This window comes from Echeneis naucrates, chromosome 6 (genome assembly GCF_900963305.1).
Source record: "Echeneis naucrates chromosome 6, fEcheNa1.1, whole genome shotgun sequence".
Classification (NCBI taxonomy): domain Eukaryota; kingdom Metazoa; phylum Chordata; class Actinopteri; order Carangiformes; family Echeneidae; genus Echeneis; species Echeneis naucrates.
In genome coordinates this window covers 18753538-18780874 of record NC_042516.1, presented here as the reverse complement: position 1 = coordinate 18780874, position 27337 = coordinate 18753538, and the positions used below count along the sequence as shown (strand labels likewise).

The 27337-nt window shown below is 41.7% G+C and overlaps 2 protein-coding genes across 4 annotated transcripts; both read left to right on the top strand.

Annotated features, from left to right (window-relative positions):
- The first annotated feature begins 390 nt into the window (after window positions 1-390).
- On the top strand, window positions 391-14541 carry thrap3a (thyroid hormone receptor associated protein 3a). Of its 2 annotated transcripts, XM_029504808.1 has the most exons (11): window positions 391-539; window positions 5235-5379; window positions 8092-8937; window positions 9400-10095; window positions 10340-10518; window positions 11016-11127; window positions 11455-11539; window positions 12748-12929; window positions 13029-13209; window positions 13369-13518; window positions 13642-14541. In XM_029504808.1, exons 2-11 carry the CDS (start codon window positions 5258-5260, stop codon window positions 13867-13869), a joined length of 2781 nt encoding a protein of 926 aa, XP_029360668.1. In that variant the 5' UTR covers window positions 391-539; window positions 5235-5257; the 3' UTR covers window positions 13870-14541. The 2 variants fall into 2 exon arrangements, with proteins under 2 accessions (XP_029360668.1, XP_029360669.1); XM_029504809.1 differs by lacking the exons at window positions 391-539; window positions 5235-5379 and adding an exon at window positions 5392-6880.
- A 2889-nt stretch (window positions 14542-17430) lies between these two features.
- On the top strand, window positions 17431-26628 carry sh3d21 (SH3 domain containing 21). 2 transcript variants are annotated; one of them, XM_029505243.1, is made up of 17 exons: window positions 17435-17629; window positions 18089-18246; window positions 18348-18405; window positions 19095-19204; window positions 19667-19757; window positions 19845-19906; window positions 20005-20041; window positions 20487-20581; window positions 20941-21042; window positions 21384-21435; window positions 23240-23290; window positions 23377-23494; window positions 24366-24534; window positions 25340-25414; window positions 25562-25743; window positions 26104-26167; window positions 26302-26628. In XM_029505243.1, exons 1-17 carry the CDS (start codon window positions 17626-17628, stop codon window positions 26329-26331), a joined length of 1458 nt encoding a protein of 485 aa, XP_029361103.1. In that variant the 5' UTR covers window positions 17435-17625; the 3' UTR covers window positions 26332-26628. The 2 variants fall into 2 exon arrangements, with proteins under 2 accessions (XP_029361104.1, XP_029361103.1); XM_029505244.1 differs by lacking the exons at window positions 26104-26167; window positions 26302-26628 and having other exon boundaries at window positions 17431-17629; window positions 25510-25642.
- The last annotated feature ends 709 nt before the right edge of the window (window positions 26629-27337 follow it).

The following is a 27337-nucleotide window of genomic DNA, read 5'->3' as shown; positions in this document are numbered from 1 at the left end:
TCTCAGGATCTTTATTTTAGCAGATTTTAACCACTTTCTTTCAAAATCATATACGACTTGTTTAATTCTCTTACCCTTTTATTCTGAAGCACTTTTCTCCGCCCTGGTTGTTTGAAATGTGCTACACGACTACAGTGTGTGATTGACTGACTGACTGACTGCTAAGCTGCCATGACAGGATGATGGTGGTTATTATAAAGACACGGGGAGCAGCTGAACTCCTGTATCTCTAATATTCAGCTAACCGGGCGCATTCATTCAGGGGGAAGACGATGCGTTGACAGGCGGTGAAGGCGGAAGGAAATATGAACCTCTCAGCTTCACGGTGCTGTCACACCCCCTTTCTCTAAACACCGCAGCCTCCAGCCAACACACACACACACACACACACAGACACAGACACACACACAGACTAGACACAAGTTGGGCACAAGAGCAGAGACACACAACAGCCCGGGAGAAACAGTCTAGAAGTCATTTCTACCGAATCACGCAGCGGCGCCTGAATGTAACGCGACGCTCCTGAACCACGGACGCCGGTAAGAGCTTTTTTAGTTTTATTAACTTTTTCTTTTTTATATTTGGGGGGGGGAAAAGAAAAAAAAAAGCAAAAGAATGTACCAAAGTGCTGATAAAGAGCGTTTGACATGATGGCAGCAGCATTAAGAGTGAAGCTCCCGGTCGGTTTGGATGGAAAACCGGTTCGACTCAGGGTTGACCCATCATAAAATGGATATTAGGAAACAATAGGAAAAGCGAGCAAAACCAAATATCTGGGTATAAATACAGACTTTGTCAGCCCATACAGGCAGACTCCGTCTTCTGGTGGGAACTGTCTTAGTTGGAGACTTCTTAGTGTGTTATTTTCCATAAATGATATGATGGGGGAGAACACAGTCCATCCCATCCAGGACATGCTCCACTGGCTTTGAGATGGTTTCATTTCAAGTCCACTGATGTCATTTGGACAGCTGTACTGAAAATGTCTGTGGATAATTAGCTCAGCTGCTTTATGCAAATGGCCCACTCAGTCAATATTTATATCTTGAACATCATTAAAGGATTCTTGGACCACCAGTGGACTCGAGGGGGACTCACGGCAAAATTAGATGTTTAATTTTACCGGTAGTTGGTCTGTTGTTCTCAGTGGCTGGCCCAATGAAAGGATGACGGTTGAGATTGCAGGTTTGGTTTAATTTTCTCTCCACCTACAGTAAACAGTCACAACCTCAGTTCAGCCTAACCAGTTACATAGCATAAAGGATAATCCTTTAGTCATGACTTTTCTGCACATACTCATCTAACTGGCTTTTGTGGTCCTATGTGAATCTATTTCAGACGTCTAGTGATTCCAGAAAAAAATAATGAGTTTGTGAAATTTATCCTTTAATTTCCTGCTTGGCCACAGGACCCTAAACAGATACAGAGAGCTTTATTCATTCAGAAAGGGAAAAGCAGTTTCCACAGTCCACACACCACATGCACACAATCACACAACTCTGTTTGCATATGTCGGAAGAATCACAATGTAGCATATGGGATCCTGTTCGAGGTCGATCCTCTTTAACAAACACCAGCTGCAAAAACAGAAAAGCGCGCTCCAACAGAAAAGGTGTGCCCTCACTGGTACGCACTGAAGCGGCAGTACAAGATGTTTATTTACAGGCTGTGTTACAGGCTGCTGCAGGTAGTGCTCACATTTATGCATCATGCCAGTAAATGCACTTGTGCAACTTCAGTGAGACCTTCCGGGTTTGGAGCTTCTCGGTAATGAAAGTTTTCCGGATATACAACATTCTACTTATAAGAAAACAAGAAACACGGCAACTGTGTCTCCGGTCTGATGCGGATCAGACCACCAGGTGCACAAACACCAATTGTCATTTTTATAATATCCAACTATAACTCACTGTTTGCCTGCCTGTTCCCGACTGACCAAAATAGAGAGGACCTTTAACTGCTGTGTTCCACAAACGTTGTGATGACAGACGAGAAGCATGTTGCTGTCTTGATGCCTCAGTGTCACTCTGCTTTGTTCCATTTTCCAGACAGAGTAAGCCTCTTGTACATAATAGAAACCATACAGTGTTTGAGTTTAGTCTTCTAACTTGTGTCGGAATAGATTTTCATGCAGAGCTTAATGATTAAAAGCAGCACTGATCTTTGGAATACAGCTACCTTCAGAAAACAAACAGATACTGAAGTGCATTTGTTGATAAAAAGTTACACATTATTGGGATATGCTATCATTAAACTCAAGGCCAAGTTCAATGCCAAACTGGAAGGTATACTCATCAGTCAATGCAGGTGATTAGCAAAGAATAATGTTGAATGAAAGCTCGTGCTTGAAGTCATCTGTTTGTCTAACGGTCTACAGGATATAGTGACTCCACCAAGGCAAACAGCCCAGCTAATCCACGCAGACATAATCCAATGAAACAGGCCATTCAAAAGATTTACTTTTGCATAAAATAACAGCAAGGAGGAAGCTGCGAGTTTTATCTTATCTGGGACAACGCTTCCAGTGTCTTTGCTATCCATTAACTTGCTCGGCATGTTAAGTGTCACCCTGCATGTTGATAACCAAAGATGGTGCCAATGGCAGTTGCTGTGACTTTTTCTGTAAGGGTGAGCGGGGGAGTCTCATGGGGGCATATAGATAGCAAATGTGATTCCAGCTGCCAGTGCGGCATCCCAGCCTCAGTGATGAGGCGTTTGTTGGAGCGGCCTGTTCTTCCCCTACGCTTTGAGCAGTGGATCGAGTTGCTGCACCATTGTTGATCAGTGTTACTTTTGCTGTGAAATTCAGCAAACAGCTGATGAGGATTATACAGTTGTCACTACTTCCTAATAATGTGTGTATCCAGTGTATTGAACTCCTACCAATGTGAGAGCTGCTGAATTCATACCCTTAGTTATTAGTAACCATGTAAATAGTTTGATTCCTTGTTTTCTGTAGTTCCTGTTTGTGTGTGTGTTTTATTTATTTTATTGTTTTATTTCAGATATTCAATAGCAGCATCGGTGACACCTGAACCTACGCAAACAGTGCCCGCACCATCAAGTGTTGGTTTTGGTACAGATAGAACAGGTGCAATGACATTATGGTAGTTGACAGTTTCATGATGGAAATCGAGGAAGTGGCTTTCTTCAGGTTCAGATGCAGTAGAAGTGATAAAATCACCCAAAAGGGCCTTTGTTTGTTGGGTATTGTGCAGCCTGTTTGTCAGGCTGATGTGCAAGTGATTAAATTCGTCGGTGCAGCCTTTCACAGAGATACTGAAATCTCAGTGATTGCACTGTCAACCACACGGCGCGGAGAAGCAGCAGCTGCAGCTGGCCGTTAATCAGGCTTTCAGAGGGAGACCATTTAAACTGATGGCATTGTTCAGTCCAGCCCACTACTTTCCATCCTGCGTAGGGGAGACAAAGACAACGTGCATCCTCATACACATGTACAGTAGGCCGTAAAGCAACTGTTTTATTCAGTGGGGGAAGCCTGCCCTGTATAGCTTATTTGTATAAAGTTTCAGATGACACTCATTCAAAAGTTTCAATGAAACTATATTCAGCCATGTGAAAATGTCAGACAGATGTGTTGGTTTTAAACATTTTTGTGCAGCTATTACAATAAATTTAGAAAAATGCACCACATTTCTCCTCAGCAACCGCTCTCAAGGCCAACTTCCTTTAGTATATGAAGAGAAATTAAGAAGGTTGTCACAATGTATTTGGTTTACACATGCTACCTCACGCTGAGAAGGGGCACATCTGAGTGCCATACTTCTCGATGTGCACAGTAAGCTAAATTGACGGTCTGTTGAGACTGGAACTTCAGGAAATTATTCTCCAGGAGCCAAAAACAACAGGCTGCCAGGAGTGAGGAGAGTGCGAAGTTCACTAAGCATGAAGAAGAGGCGGGGGAAGATGGATCCATTTCAATACTCTCCAAAATAGTAGCAAGGATACACAGAGGGACCACCATGTGATAGCGTGCACTGGTTTTGAAATCCCCTGGTCATGTGTAGCTGGCAATTTCCTCCTTCCAAATTCTCTAAAGAAGACTTTCATAATGTAAGATCAATTTTTCGATCCCTGGCATATACTGTACTATGAGGGCCATATGTCACAAATAATGGTGCGCGGAGCGTGGGAAGTAATAGATGCTAAGAATTATTAGAAATAGCATATGACGTATATAAGCAAAGCCCTGAAGGAGTTGAGAGGAAACATCTTTTGAAGTTCAAAGAATATCTGCTGCCTATGTGCACCGAGCACACGGGCATCAGATAGCTAAAAGCGAGCATCTCTGGTTGTAGATCCAAAACAGATATTCACCCACAAGCCAGTGATATATGCAGACTTAGCTAAAGAGGATGATCGCTTTCCCCACAAACGAACAGAGTTCATATTGGTCTTCATTATTAACTAGAACTGTCACTCGTAAGTGATAAGAAATTAAAAATGAAACCGATAAATGTGTGGCGGTGCGGTGAAAACGCATCATGTGATCAAAGGTGAAATATTTAAAGAAGTGTGGTTATGTTCTGAATTTGTTTTTAGGGGCAAAAAAAAAAAAAAAAACCACAATAGGTATGGCTGCTGCCAGGGGAAGTAACCAAATGTTTCTCTCCCCGTAACATTATTCATGGCCATGCCTGTACAGTACGTGCAATGGGGGGAAAAGACAATACAAAAAAAAAATGAATAAATAAAATAAAAAAATAAAGAACAAAAAACAGGTTTGGCATTTCTCCACTGATAACTGTGTGTTTGTGTTAAATCTTTGGCAGTCAGCTGAGCAGTTTACACACCAGATGACTGACGTAAGACAGCCTTCTATGCAAATGATTGGTGACTAAATAAAACTGGTTCTGCTTGGATGCCCTACACTGCTCCAGATTGCCTTCTTCCTTTTTAGACAGCTGCTCTTTTACCTCACTCACTTTGTGCACCAACTGGACCTCGGATGGCTAATCTATGCTGGATATTTCACTTCACGGATTTCTGAGCATTGGCTTTCTTCAGAGTCATTTTTCATCTGTGCTAATCGCTCATTCAGTCGTTCCCGCTGATACCTGAATAATAGCTGTTCTCTGCAGGAACCTGAGTCTTGAAAGGGTGACTGAATAGCTGTCTTTATTTATTTATTTATTTTTATTTCTTTTAAAAATGTGTAATGTTTGTGTTTTTGTTAAGTCCTTACTGAGATGTGCAACTTTTTTGTGTGATAGTTTGAGGTGGGCTGGCTACAGCAATGTCCAGGTCCACAAAATCAGCCTCAAGGTCGCGCAGCCGATCGAGGTCCCGGTCAAGATCCCGCTCCACATCACACTCCAGAAGTCGCTCCAGGTCCCGGTCCAGAAGGCATCGTTACAGGTAGAGTGTATTTTTTTAGGAAAGATAGTTTGTATTATTTTGTCTTCTGTGATTAGGTCAGCTTTGACTCTTCTTAAAAGTTTTGTTATTGCTGCTCTGAGCTTCTGACCGCAGGAAACTGTGTAACAGAGCACATAAGTCGAGCATGCACTGACCACCACCTGATGCCTGGATTAAGAATAAGTGAACAAATGGAAACTAGCAGCAGGTGCAGCAGACCAAGTTCAGCCAGGTGATACAAAAACATCGGGACTGATCATCCCATGTGTGGTGCTCTGCCCATGTTCCACTTTAATCTGTTGTTGGCGACTTTCAGCTTGTCATCGAGAACGGACGGCACCATATGCTGTTGAGAAGTGACAAGCGTGTTGTATTATAATCAGTTAAGCACATATCTGTTGAGCTCCATCTCCAAGTCTTGGACTTTATGACTTCTCATATGAATGAACAAAGCTGGTGTTGCGCATTAACAGATTTGAGCCTGAACCAGAGACGGGTCAGTTTCAGTGCCCTGAGGAAATTGTTTTTTGAGAAAGAGTTCAGCTGCTGGTTAGTAATTTCACTTAAGTTTGAGTGGATATCGTTTCCCCAGTATTGTTTGCAAGTCCCAAGAAAACATTTACCTGCATTCTAACCTCAGTGGCATATAGAAATATTTTCTCAAGGTTATCAAGGCAGCATTTCTTTTACGTGGTTTTGATTAAACAAAATCGCCTTTGCTGTATGGTGATCTGCTGGCTGTGATGTGTGTTGGGAAGAAAAGGCCAGGCTTCCCTCCAATGCCTCTGCTGTTTCTGGCTGAGTGACTGCGGCATGGCAGTAAAGTAAAATGGCAGGGCAGCTCATTTCCTGGCACCGTAGCAGCCCACATTAAAATTAGCATAAAGAAGAGATGTGGAAGGAATCTAATGATTAACTCTTCTTAGGCGAGCCGTGCACATGTACAGGATGGATTGCGTTGCTTTTACACAACTATATGAAACCCAGAAAAGCTACACACATAAATAATTTCTTTCCGTACACCTCTTGGGAAAAACATTTCCAACTTGTTGAAGGATTAGAGAACTAAAACCAAGGAACAGTTCCAGTTTAGAGCTTTAGCTTGACTATCTTTCACCGTCTCCATCCCTTGCTTTTACCACTTTGGGAAATAAATGGGCAACAGATTTAGCAAACCACTAAAGGTGGACCTAAGTTCAATAAGCGAAGCCATCGTGTATGCTGCTGGAGAAATTAGTATTTTGGAGGGCTTACTTGATCTTTTCTTTAGAAGCCTCCCAACACCAGTTGAACAGCCCTTGTGACTGGCAAACATGGAGTAAAAGGATTTATGCAGACCTCCCCCCCCCCCCTCCCCTCTTGTACGGCCCATGTGACTCCCTGCTTCAGCGGAGCTGGCCAGAAAGGCTGCAGTATTTGTAGCTCGCACTTTGAGTGTGCAGAGCTGCTTAGTGCGCTGCCTTCTTTAATCACTCTGTATTCCAATGAAAAAGCACACTAGGTGAGTTATGTGCATTTTCAGCCTCCACTTATGGTTTCATAGTGTGTTTTGCATGTAACGTGTCACTGCTTTGCTCACTTTTGAATCTAGCTCTGTAATGTTTTAAACTTTGCATGCATTTATCAGTTTCTTAACCCCCTTCTTTATGACATGTTATGGTTTTGATGAGGGGAGGGTGCCGACTGAGCATTTACTTTATATTCACTGACTGTTGTACAGAATTTGAGGATGCATTTGTTGGGGGGGGGGAGAAGCAATGCAACACATCTATTCTCTTTCAGAGCATCGTGGAATGATGTGGCTGCTCTGTTGAAACGTGGAGACACGGTCAGAAGTTTGTCTGATAAAAATTTTTGATGTGAAATAGCGGACATCTTGCTGTGTGGCTAATGTTTTCAGGGCTGTGTTGAAGAATCTAAGTCTATCTACGACGTTCGATAGAGTCTTATTTTTTTATTAGAAGCACAGCAGAGCCACCATGTGGACTAGTCTGAACCTGCTGACTGGCTCGGCACCACACCAAAATCTCTACTTTTCTTCATGCACTGCACCTTTGTGCGTTTCTTTTGACAAATCAACCAGTTGCATGGCTGTTGGATTTAGCTATACTTTTTTTTTTTTTTTTTTAATGGATGTCCTGCTGCCCTGATATCTTTAAACTGATATAACAGACTGCTTCGAATGTGGTATAATAGTATTCATCATTGTAACAAAACTGCATTCGGCTCTAAGTGGCCATCGTTACTTTCCTGCGCCAAACAGCGTCATTGATCCTTAAATCCTTTGTTCAGCTATGGTAAAGGAAGAAATTAAAGTTTGTACATATTACCTTTTTGATCTACAATTATAAATGTCAGTATGCTAAAAGCCACCTTTTGTTGTCTCTTTAATTGGCTTTAGATTAGATTTAATTCAATGTGCTTTTAAAAAAAAAAAAAAACACCGGTCAACAGAACATACCTGCTGTTTCCGTACGCATGCATGTGAGTGCATACACATGCATGCGTACGCTTTTGTTTAAACTGTATCAGATGTTAACTGGTCATTTTAGCCTCTGATTCAGAGTTTGTGGTAGAACTGTATTACATAACACTCTCGTGGAGGTTTCTATTTATGGGACCAGAACCCAGAAAACTCTGCATGTGTTACATCTGCCCTTTTCCAGAAAGGAGTTACGTGCCTTCTTTCTTTCCTTGGCTCTTCTTTTGCAGCTCTAGGTCTCGGTCACGATCAAGATCTCATTCTCCATCTTATCCCCGGGACAAGAAATATCCGCGGGGATACCACAACAACCGGGAGTTCCGGGGCTACCACCGCGGCTTCCGGAGACCGTACAATTTCAGGGGCCGAGGGCGGGGCTACTTCCCACGTGGACGGTACCAGCGTGGCGGTGGGGGCGGCGGCGGTGGCTACAACAACAACAACAACAACAACAACTTCCGCCCCAACTGGAAGAATTTCAAGCAGCAGCCTCAAAAGCAGCAACTGCAGCAAAACCATTCACGAGGACGATCGCACAACCTCCAGAAACGCTCAGGAAGCCCCCCTCAGGGTCACAATCAGCATTCAGACCGATCCCCTTCACAGTTATCTAGACACTCTCAGCATTCTTCCTCCTCCTCGCACTCGTCCTCTCCCAAATGCAGGTCATCATCACTGCTGGCCATCTCCAAAGATGTGAAAGATGAGCAGTTTGCCTTACAGGATGTCCAAAAGGGTGCAGGGGGAGATGGGGAGCCGGTGGAGCTCACCAGGGTGTCGGCAGAAGATGCAAAGGAGGGAACAGGAAGTGGGAAACCTGAGGGGAGCAGTCCTCTGGTAAATTCTACTGTTATTGTTGGCCAGAGCAGCCAAATTACAAACCAGCCTGGTTCCTCCCCGAAAAACACAAATGACACTTGCAATGGCGCCCCCTCCAGGCAGATGGTGTGTAGTTCATCCCCCACAAAAAACCCCTCACATGAAGGTCTAAATCCAATGCTTTCCAGCTTTGACTTCTTCTCCAATGAGGAGTACACGGATGGAGATAAAACAGCAATTTCCATTGCCTTCAGAAAGTAAGGCTCAATTTACTTTTCTTCTGTCAAATGAATTATAATAATGTTTGAGCAAAGTATGCAGGCTTCAGAAACACACACACACACACACACGATATCATGTGTTATTTATGGCCATAAAATGCTTTCTTTAGATCATGCAATACATTTTATTTTATCTTATCGTCCTTGCTGCTTTTCAAGCTTAAGTAGTCATATGTGGTTGTCATAAGAGATCAACATGGATTCTAAATAAATGCTTGTTTTATCACACCATGAATAACTGAAATTTATGAACACTATATATCTTTATTAGAGATTAAAAAAAAAAAAACGTATCTGACTGGTTTACTCTATTTGTCATGGCCGTAATATGACAAACTCAGTAAATCATTTGGTTTTCTGTAAATTTACTTTCTGGAGCTGTCTCTCAAGTAGCATGTCCAACTAGATGCAGCACTTTAACTTTTTAATGTTGTTTAGGTTTCTGGAGGAGCAAAATAAAAAAGCTACATCTACTTGGGAAAATGGCAAGAACACAGAGGCAAAAGATGTGGATATGGAGCAGGGGAAAGTAAATGGAAAAGCAGCAGCAGTAAGCGCTGATTCAGTGACGAGGAAGTACAAAGAGGACGATGACAGTGAAGTGTCTCTGAACAGCTTTTTGAAAGCTTCTCCTTTTCTGTCTGCTGATGGGGAGGAAGATGAGGAGGAGATTATCATCAGGCCTCAGTCAAAGTCATGTCCGAAAGAGCGGCACGATGGGGATGAGTCCTCTAAGCCGAGGAGCAAGGTCCCTCACTCGGCCCGGGCACTGTTTGAAGAGTGCTTTGGCAAATGGCAGAATGCAGCCTATTCACAGCTAGCCAGCAGTGACCTCGACGCCATGGCAGAGGAGATTTATCTTAGCCGAAAGCAGGATAAAGCGGCCGCAATTGCTGCCACGCTCGCTAAAAGGGAGTTAGCAGGGAAATTGGAGGAACTCTCCCCAGATATGAGATGCAAAGCCAGGAAGATGGCAAAATCTCCCTCGATACCATCCCCATCACCACCATCGAGGAGGAACTCTGACAGAGAGATGTTTACGGTCAGGGGAGATGACTCGCCTGTCACGTCCACAAGAAAGAAGGAAGCTAAATTTAATGTCAGACTGGACTTTCTTGAAAATAGCCTGATGAGGTGAGCATTACGCAGAGGTTTCACGCCCTTTGTGGGGCCTTAGTGTGAGTGAGCAAGAGATCACACTTTCAAATCTATTAGTAAGTTTGATAATAGTCACGACACTTAGGCTGCAAAGCAACGAGACTGATGAGTTGACCACAATGCCGATTCTGTTTGAGCTGATTGAACAACATATTTTCTGGTTTCAGACAGTTTCTTATGACGAGCCGTAGACAAAAAGCATGTTTCTTGTAATTTTCAGCTCTTCTGATATTTTAGCTGAGGAGAGACAGTTGTCTCAGGATCTTGTGCAGTCCTCAAAAAAGGATCAGGAGTTTCGCTCCATCTTTCAACACGTTCAGGCTGCTCAGTTGCAGAGGAGCAGGAGTCCCTCTGAGCTGTTTGCACAACACATTGTCACCATCGTTCACCACATTAAAGGTGAGTCTCTGCCGAGGCACGCTAGGCGCTTTACTCACAACGCAGACTACTGTGGAAAGTACTTTGTTTTTCAGAATCACATGCCATATTGTTTTTACTTTGACCACGGAGGTTGCTCGCAATAGGCTCATCTCAAGTTTTAAATCACAAACTACTGTACATCACAATCGCACATTTTTCCAAAAAAAAAAAAAAAAGCAGCTTCATGTCTTTGTAGAAATGTAAAAAAATAAGAATAGAGATGAGCAACATGGAGTCACGTTTCTGGAAAATTAATTAGCAAACAGTTTATGTACACAAATGACTATACAGGTATGTCTGTCTCTGATTAACCTAACAAATTAAACACTCGACAGGCTCTTGCATCATGTAAATCATGGATAACTCAAATATTGCCTAAGATCTGCTCATTTATTCGAGATATTACCTTTAGATGATGAATAATGAGCGAATAAATATGGACACAACCTTTATTTGTTCTTGTTTGCCCCTCACAGCTCAGCACTTTCCATCTTCTGGCATGAGTCTAAACGAGAGATTCACCATGTACCAAAGACGAGCTGCAGAGAAGGAAATGATGAAGCCAAGAAAAAGCCCAGAGATACACAGGTAGAGTCGCCTATTGAGTGACCCTCTCACCTTCAGTGTGCTGTGGCTTCACCTCCTCTTTTAACAGCTTTCAGGTATTTCTCTCCCCTTTCCTACCTGAAAATCAACAGACTATCTTGGCTTGTTTGTTCTCATGCTCGGTGGAGGTCAGTTTTTTATTTTCCCACCAGTTTTTCTTCATCTTTTTTTTTTGTTGTTGTTGTTGTCATTGTTTGTTTGTTTTTCCCATGTCATGTCGTCCCAACAGTTAATTTTGCTAACTGCAGTGTGTTCCCGTCGTGATGTGTATTTAATTTTTCCTGTTTTAACTGTGTTTCTTTCTCACAGACGAATTGATGTTTCAACGAGTGCTTTTAAGAAACACTCTCAACTTTTTGAGGCGATGAAAAGCTCAGAGGATGGCACTTTCAAGGTGACTGAACATTTTGCAGTATGACGTATGTTGGAAAAACAAACAACAGCAAACAAGTGAGCAAGCCAGATGCCTTTAGACTGCAGTCCCTTAAAGCCTGTGGCTTTCCTTGAAGGGAGATGCTCCAAGTCTAAGAAATGCGCACGCAAAATAAGGCACTTTGACTTTGTTGTTTGTTATATCGCCTTCACACATGGCAAATTGGTTGTACTGTGGGCACAAGACCAAGGCTAATGAATCAAATAAGTTCAGAAATGGAAGCCACTGTGCCAAAGCCGTTCAAAGGACGCTAAACAGTTGTTTTCGTAAGTATTCTTTAAAAAGATAAGGAACGGAAATTACCAACAGCAAGCACTGCATTCACACACTTATCACGTGTCATTATTGATGCACATGGACACATATGGCCAACCATTTGTAAACACAGACCATAAATGCTTCTTAAAAAAGAAACGGTTAAATTGAGCAACCACAAATTAGCATGAGCGATGATATCTTCCTGTTTTTCAATGGCGGTTTTGCATGTACAGCCAAATACCCTATGAAGCACAACATACATCTCTCTATTTGGATTGGTTTCCTGCCATCCCAGCAGCTTTCAGTGGCACCAATATGGCGTGATAATCAACTGGCAATGACTTGAAAGTTGCTTGAAATGAGAAAAATGTCAGTGAGCAGTCAGTGATTGCAAATGCACCTGGTTGCTGAATCCGGGGCACATAAAATGTGGGAACCAGCTGCTGGAAGTCGTGTTCAGCGTGGAAGACGGACGAGCAAGGATATGAATGATGTTGGCGCCGTTTGTTGGCGCCGAGGCTGGCGTGTCTCACTTCAACGCACCTGTGAGGAGAGTGTCAAAACATACCGTTCTGACGGTTGACCACTCAGTAACATGACACAAAAACAAAGCTGACAGATGCCTTTTTCAAGAAAAGTCCAAGTCTTTGCAAGTCGATTTTCACACCACATTTCAGTAGCCACCTTGAAGAAGGAAAATAAATCTGTAAACGTGCTTTGGAGCACAAAGCTGCTGGTTTGGCCCGTCAAGTCCAGAATTGGTTTTTTTCATGCCAGCTGGCTGTTAGCTGGGTTTGTCCCCTTTGCCACTATTTAGTTTACAGACCAGCTTGGCTGAGAGCAGACTGATGGCATCTTCGTGCTAATGCAAAGTCTGTCCACTACGTTGTGTTTCATTTTGATTTGCCCAGGACGGTGGGGAAAAACTAAAAGGCGACCCAATGGACCTTCGTTTGGATATTGAACGTCGTAAAAAATATTCCACCCATGAAAAAGATTATAATCAAGAACGGGGAAGAGATACAGGAGATTCCCCATATTGTAGTAGAGAGAGATCCATGGAAAAGGTCTCCAAACGCCACAAGAGATCAAAGTATGCACTAACGCACAACACTACAAATATGCTGAACACTGCTGCTCATATATGCTGCACTATAAACAAAGATTTTGCATGTACCATTTCTGCTTCTAGGAAAAATAAGAAGAAGCGGTCTCGCTCAAGTTCGTCCTCGTCTTCCTCCTCCTCTAAGTCCCAGCAAGAAGGGGATTTGCCCCAGAACCAGTCTGATCCCAAAGATGAAGGCTTTAATAGGGCAACACTGGGTCAAAGGGAGTTACCAGGGCTTGAAAGAGGACAACCACGTGGAGGATTTGTAAGTTCAATAGGTTTTGTTGGTAGGTTGTTTCATGAGGAGATGCCATCCTCTTGGAGGAGCATGGTGCGGAAGAAGAGCTGATGAGGTTGGTTCTGTGTCAGTGGCGTTTCTTGTTTTCAGCTCCTTTCCTCCCCCCCCCCCCCCTTCTAACTACAGCAAGTACGGATTCGTGGAAGGAGCTGGAACAGAGGCAGCTGTCAGGGAAACAGTCTGAATAATAACTCAGCAAACATGGCAGGACAATCAGTGAAGTCAAGTGAAGACTGGGATCCCGAGTACACTCCCAAGAGCAAACAGTACTACTTGGTATGATCGATCTCTTGCCCATTCATGCCACTCGCAATTAAACCAACTACGCGGTGTGATTGTAGTTTTGATGCCTCACATTCCTTTTTTTTTTTTTTTTTTCTTTCTTGGCTCTCCTCCCAGCACGACGACCGAGACGGGGAGGCGGAGTGCAAGTGGATGGACAACCGAGGGCGTGGACGGGGATGTCTCTCGCGTGGAAGGGCGCGATTCATCATCCGCAAAGCCACCGCCAGGGTTTCCGTCACCAACAGCCCCAGATGGGCCCATGACAAGTTCCAGGTCAACGGGGAGCAAAGCGATGCACAGGAAGAGGAGACTGAGCAGGACCACAAAGCTGGAGAAACTTGAGTGCTGAAGCAGTCTGCTGAAAATCTTAATTGTCTTCTGCGTTGTTATGGGAACTGATTTTATCTCAATAGGTCAATAAATGCAGATGGATTTTTTTTTTTTAAGATTGCTGCAATTGCTAGGAAAACAGTTAAGCTTTAATTTTACCTTGACTGGACACGACCAGTTATTACATCAGGATACAGCTTGTGACTAGTAGAAGCACTGTGTATGGGTGAAATTCTGTGTCTCTTGACAACTAAAAAGTGTGTTACATGTTCGTTTTACTTTTTTTTTTTTAGAGTGAATTGAATTCTTCTGTGCAGCATTTCAGTACTATTTAAATGTATCTCACTTTGGTAATTAGAAAATTTTAGCTCACATCAGCTTGTGCCTTGTAGGATAAATAAATAAATAAATAAATAAATAAATAAATAAATTGAGCAGGAGGTGAATTACAATGATGGTAATTAGTCCATCAGAATATACTTAAATTTTCCGACACTCGAACCTCGAGAGTCGGAAAAACAATAGTAGACGTGGTGTTTGAGCTGTGTCTTGCCTGGAGTAAAATGATAGCATAAATACACTGTAGTTCATAAAAACACATCACTGTTTCGCCTGTTCAGCACTCTACAAATGACCCTGATCTTACAATGGGACCAAAAAAAAAAAAAAAAAAAAAATGTGGGGTCAGTATTTAGGTTTTTCAGTCTTCTTCAACAGGTCAATAAGACTATCTAGCATCACAGCAGACTGCACATTTAACCCATTCATGAACCATTTTGTGATCAGAGATTTCTATTCTTCACAGTAGCTGTTTGCTTGACTTTGGATACCACTAATCAATGTACGATACTGATAGTGTTTATATATATATATATTTTTTTTTTTCTCTCTCTGAAGACATTCATTGCAGTTTACGTACCTGGCTAGGAGGAATGACCTTGTAGTGTAAAGGAGAATGTGTTTTTATTAGATGTTTATGTGATTGTCGTTTGCTGATTACAAGCTTTTCTCTAGCCGATGATGTTTAACCAGTCGATGTAAATTGTGTGTCATTGGGTTTAAAACTAGGAACTAGGAACAGAAATACAGGGCAGTTTATATGATAAGGATTAGGTCAAATCCTAAAATAAGAATGCTTTCTCAGTGCCTGGTTTTATTTGTACAACACGGACCTACAGTTTGAAATTCATGAATAATTGTTGAAGGGTTATCTTCTTGAGAAGTAATGCTTTTTTTTTTTTTTTTTTTTTTAAATAGGTCTGTTTTTTTTCTTGGAGATTGTAAATTAAAGAGACACTGGTTTCTTTGATGCTCTGCTTCATTCATTTTTATTTTTAGAATTTTACTTGTATATTGGATAAATTAGTTTGAAATGCCCCCTCACAGCATTCACTCTCATTTCCCCCGCTTAACTGCTTTATGAAAAAGAAAAAGGTCAAAGCTAAACCTGCATCCATTTGCACAGTCACTTGCTAAATAAACATTGTTGACCAGTGTCCAACAGCTAACGTGATTATCATTTAACGGCCTCATTCCTTCCAGCAAATACTATACTAAATTTGTGGGCACCTATTGACCAACAGCAGCTACACCCACAGCCATTTCTGCTGAGCTTTTCGTGCAGCACATGACAGAAAAGGAAAAGAATCGAAAACCCCGGTGTGACTTAATCAATTTAAAACACAGATGCTGAAGGTCAGCTCACTTCGCTTCATTGTGTGCACAAAATAGTGCAACAGCTGCACAGCAAGAAATTACACATTTAGATTTTTGCCACCATTGTGTGACTAAGCAGAAATAATTCATACATTTGCACATACAACCTGGATAATCATGCACGTTTTGGAGTCTCCCTCCAAAACCAGTCACAGCTATGCATACAACAATAATAAGAAGTACTCAACGTCTCCACGGAGCCTGTTGGGTTTCCAACTTGTGGGCTGAGGGCACTCTGCATCAGCCTCACATTGAAACTGCTCCTTTTTCTGTTATGGCTCACTAAAAGTAGTCAGATGACTTGTTTTATAGGAAGCTATAAAAACTATCAGCATAGAACTGCTTTTGATTGCCAGGAAGGTCAATCATCAGACAAAGACTGAAAATCTTTCGTGTGAGGTCAACCAAGTCAGGAGACACGTGCTGAACAGCAGTTTCTGTCCACTGACAGACAGACAGTCTGCATGCTGACTAACCAAAATAAAACCTGCTCTGTTGTGACTGCTCATGATTTCTGTAGATTGTGTGTTCTGTGTATTTCTCCCTCTGTGTTTCTGCTGTTGTGTGCCACAGCCCAGCAGTGATTGGTGGGGTGTCCTGATCCTGGAGCTGAGGGGCTCACCTGCTTTATAAAGAGCCAAGATGGCGGTTGCTTGTGGGCTGCAGACATTTCTCAGCTCCCTCCTCTCCCAACCGGCCACATGTTGATCTTTGTCAACCTTCCTTTGTGTTAGTTTCAGTTGAGTGCTAAGGATGACCTGTCAGCTTTGTTAATACTATTTTCCTCCCGTTTATTTAGGTAGGGAGAGAAGTTTTTGTTATTGTTTTGCTGCATGCAATTCAGTTAGTTACTTACTTTTTATTTTCGTTATTTTGGCTGCGGTCTGCCCTGACGTTACGCTCTATGTTGGTTATATTATTTCACTTATTTAAACCATTTAATTATTGTTTACTGGACATTTAAAATGTTTTCCTATGGTGGCTATTTGGGACTCGGGGAAGATGGGGGCTTCTCATGATGTTCTCAGATGCCCCTACACTGGGCACTTGTCCATCAAAGCTTCAATTATCCAGTGTCAAATTGTGTAAGTGACACTTTTTTGTCCCATGATGTATCCTGGAGTGCATTCTTCTTGTCCTTCTGCACTGTTTTAGTGCAGTCTGAGGCATTTTATCCATATATAATAACTTCTAACTTAATAAAATTCAATAGATTTTTTTTGACAGTATTAAAAAGATAAAACACTTCTTATTAACATTTATTATCGACAGCTTCAAATGCCATAACCTATTTGTCAACAGAGGAGATGAGGAAGTGCAGCTGGTCTCCATGTCCTATAATCATAACAATGTATTGTGACTAATGCCAACCCAAAACAAAGGAAAGAGAGAGAGCCCCACCTACCATACAACTTAAAAGGTAATAATTACATTTCGTTGGCTTGAAGGAAGTGTATTTTATTTGCAAATTGGTTATGTTTGTAAAATTCAGTCTTGCATACCTTAGTTCTGCTTTCCATAAATGATCAACCAATTGTTCTCAAGAGACACGCAAAAACATTACAAACAGACATTCAACAGAACTCCTCCTAATAAACATAAATGAGACTGATAATTTTTTCATATGCGTAGCTATTATATGAAAGATAGATGAAACACTAGAGTTAAAGTGCGACCGGTGACGTTTGTGCTCTGATATTCTTTCATGCTGCACACAAACTATATTATCATCTGAAGTCCCACTTATTATGAGCTTTGCTATAAACCTGTCTTACCTGTTCCTCCTCCTACTCCTCCTCCTGTCTCTCTCTGTTGCACACTCTCTCTCTCTCTCTCTCTCTCTGCACAGTATGATCTATCCTACTTGCCATGACTAGCCTCAGGAAAAGTTGCTCAACTTTAATGTTTGACAAGTAGGAAGAAGGGCCCTGCCTGCCGAATCAGTCTTAGACAGCTGCACTCTTTCAGTTCTTCTTCCTCCTCAGGAGTTTGCTTGCTGCTTTGTGAAGAAATTACATATTCAAATAAGGGGGAGAACGAATCAAAGACACCATGGGTGAGTCAGTGTTGTGTATTTTTTTCCTGACAATAGCTGTACTTTTTTGTTGTATTTACTGTACTTCATTGTTTTGAATATTTGAAATATTTGATGGTAAAGCACAAGCAGCCTCAGGCAGCTTCAGGCTGAAAAAGTTGGTCCGTGTTGTTTAGGTGATTTAAGAGACTATGCTCTGTTGTGCATTTAAACAATGGCGTACGGACACTGAATAGTCTGACATATGCAGTCCATGCTTTTGTGCTAGCTACCTAATTTTTTACTATACATCAACAGAAGATGATTCCTGACAAAAGAAAGCTGGAAAGGTTCTCAGTAATAACACCGATTCACTTGCCGCCTGTATCCTTGGTGAAGGGTTCCAGTGCTTTAGAAAATGTTGGGCACATCAAGGCAAGTTCAGCAGCCTCTGTGTAAAGAATCTAATTTTCTGCCCCATTTACGGCTCCACCGCTGTAGAGGTGCTGGTGCTGATCGACTTCGAAGGCACCATAGGAGATGAGCTCACAGTGAAGAAGGGGGATGTGGTCAAGAATGTTGCCAAGGCTGGAGAGGAAGGGTGGCTGTTGGGGGAGCTGAGAGGAAAGAAAGGCATCTTTCCTGCCAACTTTGTCCAAGTATGTTGTCACACCACTGCGCTGTAACTATGCTGTTCACCTACATCTGCTTGTGTTACAAAATGTTTTTTGCGTTTTTTTTGTTTGTTTGTTTGTTCCAGGAGGTACCGCTCTCGTTAACGGGGGGCGGCAAAAGGGAACCGCGAAGCATCAGGAAAGGTACAATGCTCAGTCTAAAATCTCCTAAAATCAACCTTTATTTTCTTTGCCAACAACAACAGCAGCAAAAAACACAACTTGGGTCTGAAAGTAGAGAAAGAACACTTTTTTGCAAAACAACATGAGCCATTATTTCAAAATAAAACCAACTACAGCTTACAATTGAGTGGACCTTAATATAATTTTGTTGGAAGATGGGTCAATTAATTAGAGTTATTGGCTGATTTTATTACATTTCACATACTCAGATCTACTGTACAGACAACAATAAATGAATGAACCCCTTATCTCAGCTTGCACGACAGTCAACTCAGAATAAACTGAAATCATTACAAAATGTTATTGAAACCTTTGTTGTGGTCAGCACAGTGCATGCACTGAGGAGGACAGTAGAGAAAGGAGCTGACTGTGAAGGTATTAACCACATCCTCATAACATGAAACCTCACTGTAACGTACAATATGAAATCAGAGCATATAAGGGCAAACACAGACCCCTTGAGGTTATAAACAAGACGACGCTCCGTCATATTTGTGGTATCCTGAAGATCTGAACATATTGCTTTTTCATCAAGCTAGACGTGCCTTTATTGAGCTTTAGTTTCTTCACCTGCAAATTCCACCAATAGATTAGAAACTCCTCTCATCTGTTCCCCTCTCTGTATGTGGCCGCTGTGCTAATGTTTACAGCAAAGAAGATGAAGCAGACGAGGAAGTGCGAGGTTGTCTTCGCCTACAGCCCCATGAACGAGGATGAGCTGGAGCTGGTTGTTGGCGACACCATTGAGATCATGAAAGAGGTAAAGTCCCTTCAAATCGCTGCGAAAACATTCAGCTTTAAACTCAAACAACCCAAAACAGGGGCTCGCACTCGTCATAGCAGACTGCTGTTGACTTGCCCAAAGCAAAGTATTTTTCTAGTGGTTTCTCAATAGCCAAAAATCTGAGCGGTATATGCAAATCCGAACATTAGTGAAATAGTTATACAGTCGGTTTTCCCAGAGGCTAAATAACGAAGAGGTTTGCATATTTATTCACTGTTTAATTGACAGGTTTCCTTTGTATTTGGCAGCCAGGCTGACAAAGTGTCTGTCAGAAGGATCACAGCTTTAAAGAAAAGCTCCTGATTTCCCATTGATGGGCGGAATAGATGTTAGAGCCATCAGATAATCAGAGAATGTATGTAATCCCTCCGTTTATGTGGTGATAATATTATGACTACTCTCTTCTCTCACACATTTCCAACACCATCTACATGACAGATTGAGGATGGATGGTGGATGGGCATGAAAAACGGCAAAGTGGGAGCATTTCCTTCAAATTTTGTAGAAGAAATCTTTGTCCCCCTTAAAGGTTGTAGTATTTCCATTCATTATTAATTTTTTCATAAAATCTAAACGTTAAAAACAAATGCTGAGCCACTAGTTTATTTTTTTATAGATCTCAAGCACAGTGAGGCCAAGATGAGACCCAAACTCACAGATGCCATGTTCAGCAAAGGGGTATGTAATACTAGGAGAAAAAAAAAAAAAAAAAGAATTTCTGAAACATTCATAGACAATTTTCCTTCTACTTAATTTTTTTGTGCGTCTCCATGAAGCTATCTCAGAGAACAAGCGTGAGGAAGAAAGAAAACAGTAAGTTGACAATTTTTTTCTCAAAACAAAATGTCTCAAAAATGCAGTTTATACATTCTTCAGCAAATAAATAAATAAACAAAGAGATAATTTCCTCATATTTGATCGTGCTTCTGATTTTGAATGGCATTTCAAAAAGCAACCAGACGAGTTTATTTATAGACCGACACTGACACACTGTCAACTTTCCAAGTGGTAACTTTGCACTTTCACCTGGTAAAAGGGGAGAGGTTACATCCTGTCACCGCTCTTGATCAATCACTGCACCTTCTTACAACATAATGGGATATCACTCAGAGATCAGCAGTTCACTCTGACTTAGTGAAGCTTGCGCATACAGCTGATAAGATTAGTCTTCACTGCTGAAATCCAATCACATGTTCAACAATACTTGATTTCTTCAAGATTAGAAAACATGTTCTCTCTCACATTGTGTGTTCCTCAGTGACAGAGTGTTGCCAGGCCATGTTTGACTACAAGGCCAAAGCAGAGGACGAGTTGGATCTGAAAAAAGGAGACGTTGTTCTGATACTGAACAAGGTCTGAGCACATTTTACTGTCATTACTTGTGTTAATGTTTCTTCGCCCTGATGATGTCAAAGTCTAAAACACATCTGGATGCAATTTTATTTCTGTCCAAGAACGTGCTGGCATTTTGTTCATCCAGCCAAACGAGTTGTGGCCCTATTAAGGGAAAACATTAAGACAAGAAGGCACGCATGTTTAAATGACACATCAAAATCAAGATATTATGATGGAGAAACATTCCTTCATCTGCTTTCTCTTGTTGATTGCTGATGAAGCAGCTGTGTTTTTGCTTGACCGTGCGGTGACCTCGGGTCTCAAGGGACAGCACGGCGTTTGAGCTTTTAATGTGACTCTTTAACGTCCATTTGAAGGAGACGGAGGATGAAGGCTGGTGGGAGGGAGAACTGAACGGATGCTGTGGCTTCTTCCCTGATAACTTTGTGATGGTCATTCCCCCGGTGGACAGTCTGCAAGTGAGTGGACCTGACACACTGTCCAAGTGTCCAACACAGTTTATCTTCACTGGACTGGACCTTTGGCAGAGTCGAGTGGCGTTTGATTGTTGCCGTGCCATGAATCTAAGGACGTGCTTCACTGTAACTAATGTACCTATTTCACATCAGTACTTTGTGTGGTTATGTTCAGCTGACCTTCAGTCTGCAGCCTGCACGCTGTGACTCAGTGTTGTCTTCAACATCCTCTCTTTTGGAGTTACTCACTGAAAATTCCCACAGTGGAAATATTGTGTAGAATGGAGGTGTCTTTAATGCACATTTTATCCAGCCTGCTGAGTTTTCTGTTTCTCCTCCTCTAGTCTGGGAACGCAAGCCAACTGCCTGCACACAACGTCAACAGCGGCCTCTCAGGTAAGAGAACAGCCCTGATCACACAAACAGCAGCAGAGGAACAGAGACAAAGCCAAGATTCATGTTTTAGAGGCTCTTTTCTGACTTTCTGGCCTCAGAGCTCTATGGCCTGGCACTGTGCTGACAGCCTGGACAGTGATGGCTTGTTGTTTTAGCAGGTTGAAAAATTAGCAGCATTTTAAGTTGGTCACTTTCAGGCACTTAATATATAAGGCTAATTCACTACATTGACTCCTTTGAAAACACTTTACGATAGCACAGTTGTCATCGTTAGATTTTAACAGCGTTGATTTTTGCCCCCCAAAAAATTGCATACAAACTGTTGTGTTCAAGTATTCAGCTGACTACAGTACCATTAAGATTAGGCTGATGTTATCTGTCCCGTCGCACATTTTGAGTAATGTCACTGTAGTTCTGCTGCTGCCTGGCAAAAACTGGACCTCACCGGGAAATCCAGCGTTCAGAATTTGTATTTCTTAAACCAGTCTCCAGGTTAAAGAAGTTCACATTATTGTTATGCATTAATACAGAATGATTTTTCAGAACTCCTTTTTCTTCTATTTTTAGCTTGTTGACTTAAAAGGAGAATAAATGTTCATTAATAGCATTTGAAACAAAAAAAAAATCAGATATCAAGTCTGCAGGCTGCACAGAACAGGATGTGGTTTACCGTCAAGTTTAAGATGAAGAATGCTGTCAGTGTTGCAAGTTGTACATTTAGAACATTTTTGCCAAAAAACCCACAAATATCTGTTTCCCCTTGGAACTCTATGATGGAAAGTCAAAATGCATATGCGTGAAAATCTATTGGTTCAGCAGGCAGGTCACTAACTGCTCAGCCACTCAAAGTCATCACCTAAACTAAACAGTTCGCAGTTTGTATCGCTGCTACATTACAGCAAATTTTCCCCTTAGAAGTATCACTCACAAGAAGTCTCACAGGAAGTCTCAGACGAGAGTGAAATGGGGGATGGTTAGACGGATCACGTGACACAGTTCAAGAGTCTTGGAGGAAACAAGGGGGGTGGAGGTGGGGATGCAAAGAGGGGAGAGTTCTGTGACAGAGATTTTCACAACCAGCACAAGAGTCAATACTCTGAGTTACTGCTGCTGTGTGGATGGTTTGCTTAAAGAGGGAAAGTTACACAATGCTTTGAACGGCCAAGGTAGGCTTCCTGCGCTCTTATTTTGGTTATTAATCTCCGAGCCTCAGCCTTCAAGTCTTTTTCTGAAAGCAGCTGCATTAGAGCAGTTTTACTTTGTCTACTCGTGCTTGTATTTATTTAGGAGGGCTGTAACCAGATACCTCAAACATATTCATTTTCAGGCACAAACAGGAATCATGCTACCTTGCGTTAACTGAAACTTCCTAATTTAAGCATCTGTTCTCTCTCAACCTGTTGAGGCCCAGTGCTACTGGATGCAGGCTTTGCTTTACCACGCAACATTTTGTAGAATACATTTTTTTCCTCCACCACATCAAAGAATAAAGCTTACTGAGATATAAACATGCAAATTTTTATTTCTAACTAATAAAACGAGCCTCTGCTATTTACTGCCACTGTAATTGCTCTTCTAAGTCAAGTGAATGGAAACAATAGTACATTATTACAAGAGGTTATGTCAATGTAAGCAGAATGTATGAAAGGGGATCATAATTAGCCACACCTCCATTCGATGTACAGACTTATTATGAATAGCACTTTTTAATCTCTTTTATGTTTCTTTTTTTTTTTTTTTTTCGCTTTGAGGTCATTTTTCAGTCTGTATTTATTTTTGTTTGTTTGTTTCTTGTTCTTTTCAGTAAACACAGAGGCACCAGCGATGGAGAGAGTCATTCCAGCAAAGACTAAAGGTATAACTGCCCCTGGCTTCAAACACAACCCAGCCATCTAAAAACAAATAATGCTTTGGCAGTAATGTGCTGACTTTGCTTCACAGATGACAAACCAGAGGTTAAGGATCTGAGAAGCAATCCTCCAACCAAAGTCAAGCTGCCATCCATCCACAAGCCCACTCCACCTCCAGTCAAAGACAAACCGCACAAGATTTTACCCAAGTGAGTTTTTCCAAACAGACCTGACGTTCTTTCACACCACTGATACACACAAAACCACTTAGGTCTTACTGGGTGACATGTCCCCCGAACTTGCAGACGTGAATAGCGATTCATTTGCACCCTTTCTAAAAGCAAAAAAAGCCTTTGAGGAAATGTCAGGAACACTTTCTCCTCTGTGGTCTGGCACTGGCAGTGCAGCCTTTAGATGTTAAAGGTTTTGCTTGCCGCCACCAGTTGCCATGGTGTCTTAACAGAAGAATGCCAGGATGCCCGACCTTTAGTGGCTCAGTGGAAACTCTGGGATGAGTCAGTTTGGGCCTAAACAGACGAGAGCAGCCCATTTCCTGTTTCCTGAGTTAAATACACACAAGCATACACACACACACACACACAACTGTAAAAACAAAAACAGCCCTGTCTTAGACGGCTGCTCATGGAGAAAAACCTTTTCTGAAATATGTTTCAAAGCAAATACTGTATGTTTGGATGGAAAGATTTTCTTCTTCATGTCACTGAAACATTTAAGGTGAGTTCCTAAAAGCCTCACATCAGATTAACTCTGTATGAAAAAGGGTATTGAGTTGTGATTCCGCAGACCTGCCAACATTTCATATGTGCTGAGAAAATAAAACGTATGCTGGAACAAAATAAGAATAATTTCTAGACTTCAGCTGCCACAATCTGCACCTGCACAAAGTTCAGGAGATTGGAAACGTCTCAAGAACATAAACTACAAACCACTTTACAAAGCAGACTTTCATTTAAGTTGCCTCACGTGTTCCATTTTCATAAAATTCAGTAAAAGACTGATATAAATGAAAAGACAGAAAATTATGTTTCGGTTTTGTTTGTTTTTTTTGCCCATTTTCAGTAAAACCAATGGCGACGTGGCCCCAGTTCCTCCAAAACACCCCGAGGAGAAGGAAGCTGATCAGTTTGATGGGCTGGATTTACAGACTGAGAAGCTGAGCCATCCGACGGCAAACAGGGCCAAACCCCCTCAGAGAAGACCACCGTCTGGCTTGCTCGCAACACCGCAAGTATGTCCACTGTAGTGGCAGACCAAACTTGTTGTAACACAGTTATCTGACAACATGGAAGGAAAGGTTGCATAATAAATGCTTCCTGTGGCAAGAAACACAACTAACCACTATTTCTTAAGATGACTTATGTAATTTGAAATGCAATAATGCGGCTTCCCTCAACTTTAGATTTTTGTTATATTATGGGCCAGGATATATATCTTGTAATTATTATTATTATTATTTTTTTTTTTTCTGTGGGGTGGGGGGGGGGGGTGGTATAAATTTTGCATTCTCATATTTGGGAATACATTAATTATTTCCCATGTCAGATCTTTTCTGTCATGACATTAACTTAACATAAAATGTTTTCCATTTTGTTTCGGTGGTAAATGTTTTCGAGGTGCTACCCGTTCATGACTCACCCACGTTCTAAGGTCCAGCAGTCATATAGCAGAATTTATCATAAGTGGTTAAGAGATAAGATACTCTCTGCTTGTTAGCTCAATGGAAGAAGACAACACAACCATGTGAAGTGTTTGAACCACAGAAGACGCTCTCGTCATAGACACACCCCAAGTTTTTATGAACTTCCTGCATTCTCTCCTTAAATGGAGTACAAGTTTCAGCCTGATCTTTGAGTTATCATCTGGGCATTCAGGGAAATAAACTTATTTATTCATTAAATGACTCGCTAAAATCCTTTTATGCTTTGTACTCATCTGATCAAAAGACAGTTGGTAGACCAGCATACCTGGGAATGTGAAGGTTGTAAGAAATCATTTCACGTTTGTCATTAAATTTGTCACTTATTCTCTTCCAGAGTGCCAGTGACCAGACAGAATCAGAATTATTGCCAAAAAAGCTCCAACTAGACAAATTACCTGGCTTGCAAAAGGTTTGTGACTGACTAATTTCTGGAAAGGATGCACCTTTTCATTTTTCTCTTGGTTGTGCATAACAACGGTTATTATGTTGTTTTGAATGCTTTGCATGAGCATTTTAGCCTGAAGCTGGTGAAGTTCATTGGTCTTATTCATCACAGAGCACAGAGAATCTCCTGCCATCACCTGCAAGGCCTGAGCTTCGACCCAAGACGCCGCCTCCCGTTCGACCGGCGCCGCCCAAAGTAGCTATGAACAATAAAGAAGAGCCAACTGTGGAAAGCCTACAGGCTGAGATCAAGGAGCTGAGGATGACTCTGGAGCTGCTACAGACACGTCATGAGTGAGTAACACTCATCTGTGGCATGGGCATGTGTAAAACCCGAGCGTTTGATGAGTGTTTACCTAAACAGTACAGTTTGGCTTTATTTAAAATGTTCAAATATCAGAACAGTCCTGAGATGGTGTAGACGCCTCTTCTCTTCCCAGTTGAGGTTCTGATGTTTGTAGACACAGCACACACAGGAAGTGTCTACTCCAAACCTGTGGGAGAAACACAAGTTGTGCGCTTAAAAGGTGCACAAATTCAACAATGTTTGATCTTTGCCTTGACTGTTGTTTCTTAGGAAACATCACAGAGCTCTGGTTGGCTGTGTTAGAAGAGACATGTCTCTTTTTCTCTAATTATGCCTCTTTTGATCAGGCAAGACATGCAGGAAGTGAAAGAAGAACTCAGGAAGCAGAGGGACAAACAAGCCGCGCTGCAGGTAAGTGAAGCATGTCTCAGGTTTTGCATGCATTCATTTTTACTGTAAGCATCTTATTACCAAACACAGAATACAGAAGCTGCGGTTCTCAAAGTCAGCAATAATCGACTGTTGAAAATGTCTTTTCCATTCAGGAGGAAGTAAACAATTTGAGGCTGGCATGACTGGCTGCCTGACACAAGCTCTCCAACTGCAAATTCAAAGGAGTTGGACTTTTTTTTTTATATGAAGTGGTGAGGGAGATTTGCCCTCTCTGACTGCAGACACACAGAGGAGAGCTATGGTAGAAAGCACAGCTGGTCATCAGGTCAAACTGGACTGGACTGGACAAACTTGATCCTCCAAAAGACTTTGGAATGACACACTGGTAAACTTTTAAACTTATGTGAATGCTGGAAGTTAAAAATATAGGTCCTCGGTGGGGTATGCTAGGTGGAAAATTAAATTGATGTTTTACATTGTTTCTTGTTAAATGTTTTACTTGTACCTTCAACATTAATGTCTCAGCAGAATATGTAATATATGCAGCTGTAAATAAGAGAAAATGGTGGGATGTCTTTTGCAAAGAACTATAAAGGTCATTTTAAGTCATCCAAAGGAGTAGGCCTAATGCTGCCTGAATGTTGAAGTACTGCTGTCAACATGAGCAGGTGAAATTTTTACAACGGCATGTAGTCCTGCTTCCACTGGGGGGCACTGAATGTCCACGCATCAACATAAGGAGAGGCGCCAAACTAGTCAGTGAGTGCTGGATTATCGGAAGAGAGTTGTTGATACTCGCAAAACACACACACACACACACACACACACACGAAAATTCATTTCATATCAAAGCTTAGAGAAAATGGCTAATGTTAAATTGCGATGTGTTTACAAGACGAAGTCTTGAAAAGTGCTGTTGACACTTCGTACGATTTATACAAAGTTTGTGGCCTGCCGCACTTTCGCAGCAAAATGAAAAAGGCATCCAGTGTTACTGAGAAAAACTGACTCACTCTCACAACGAGTGACTCATCAGAGAAGGAAGATTTCATACAAACTTTTTGGACTCATCATTGAGCCTTCATGCTTTAACTCGACCGTATATGAATCATGCCATCTTCAGAAGTAGGCACACAAATTGTGCTTTGGCTCTAAAACGGGGTGGTCACGGTGGTGGTGTGTTCCCGT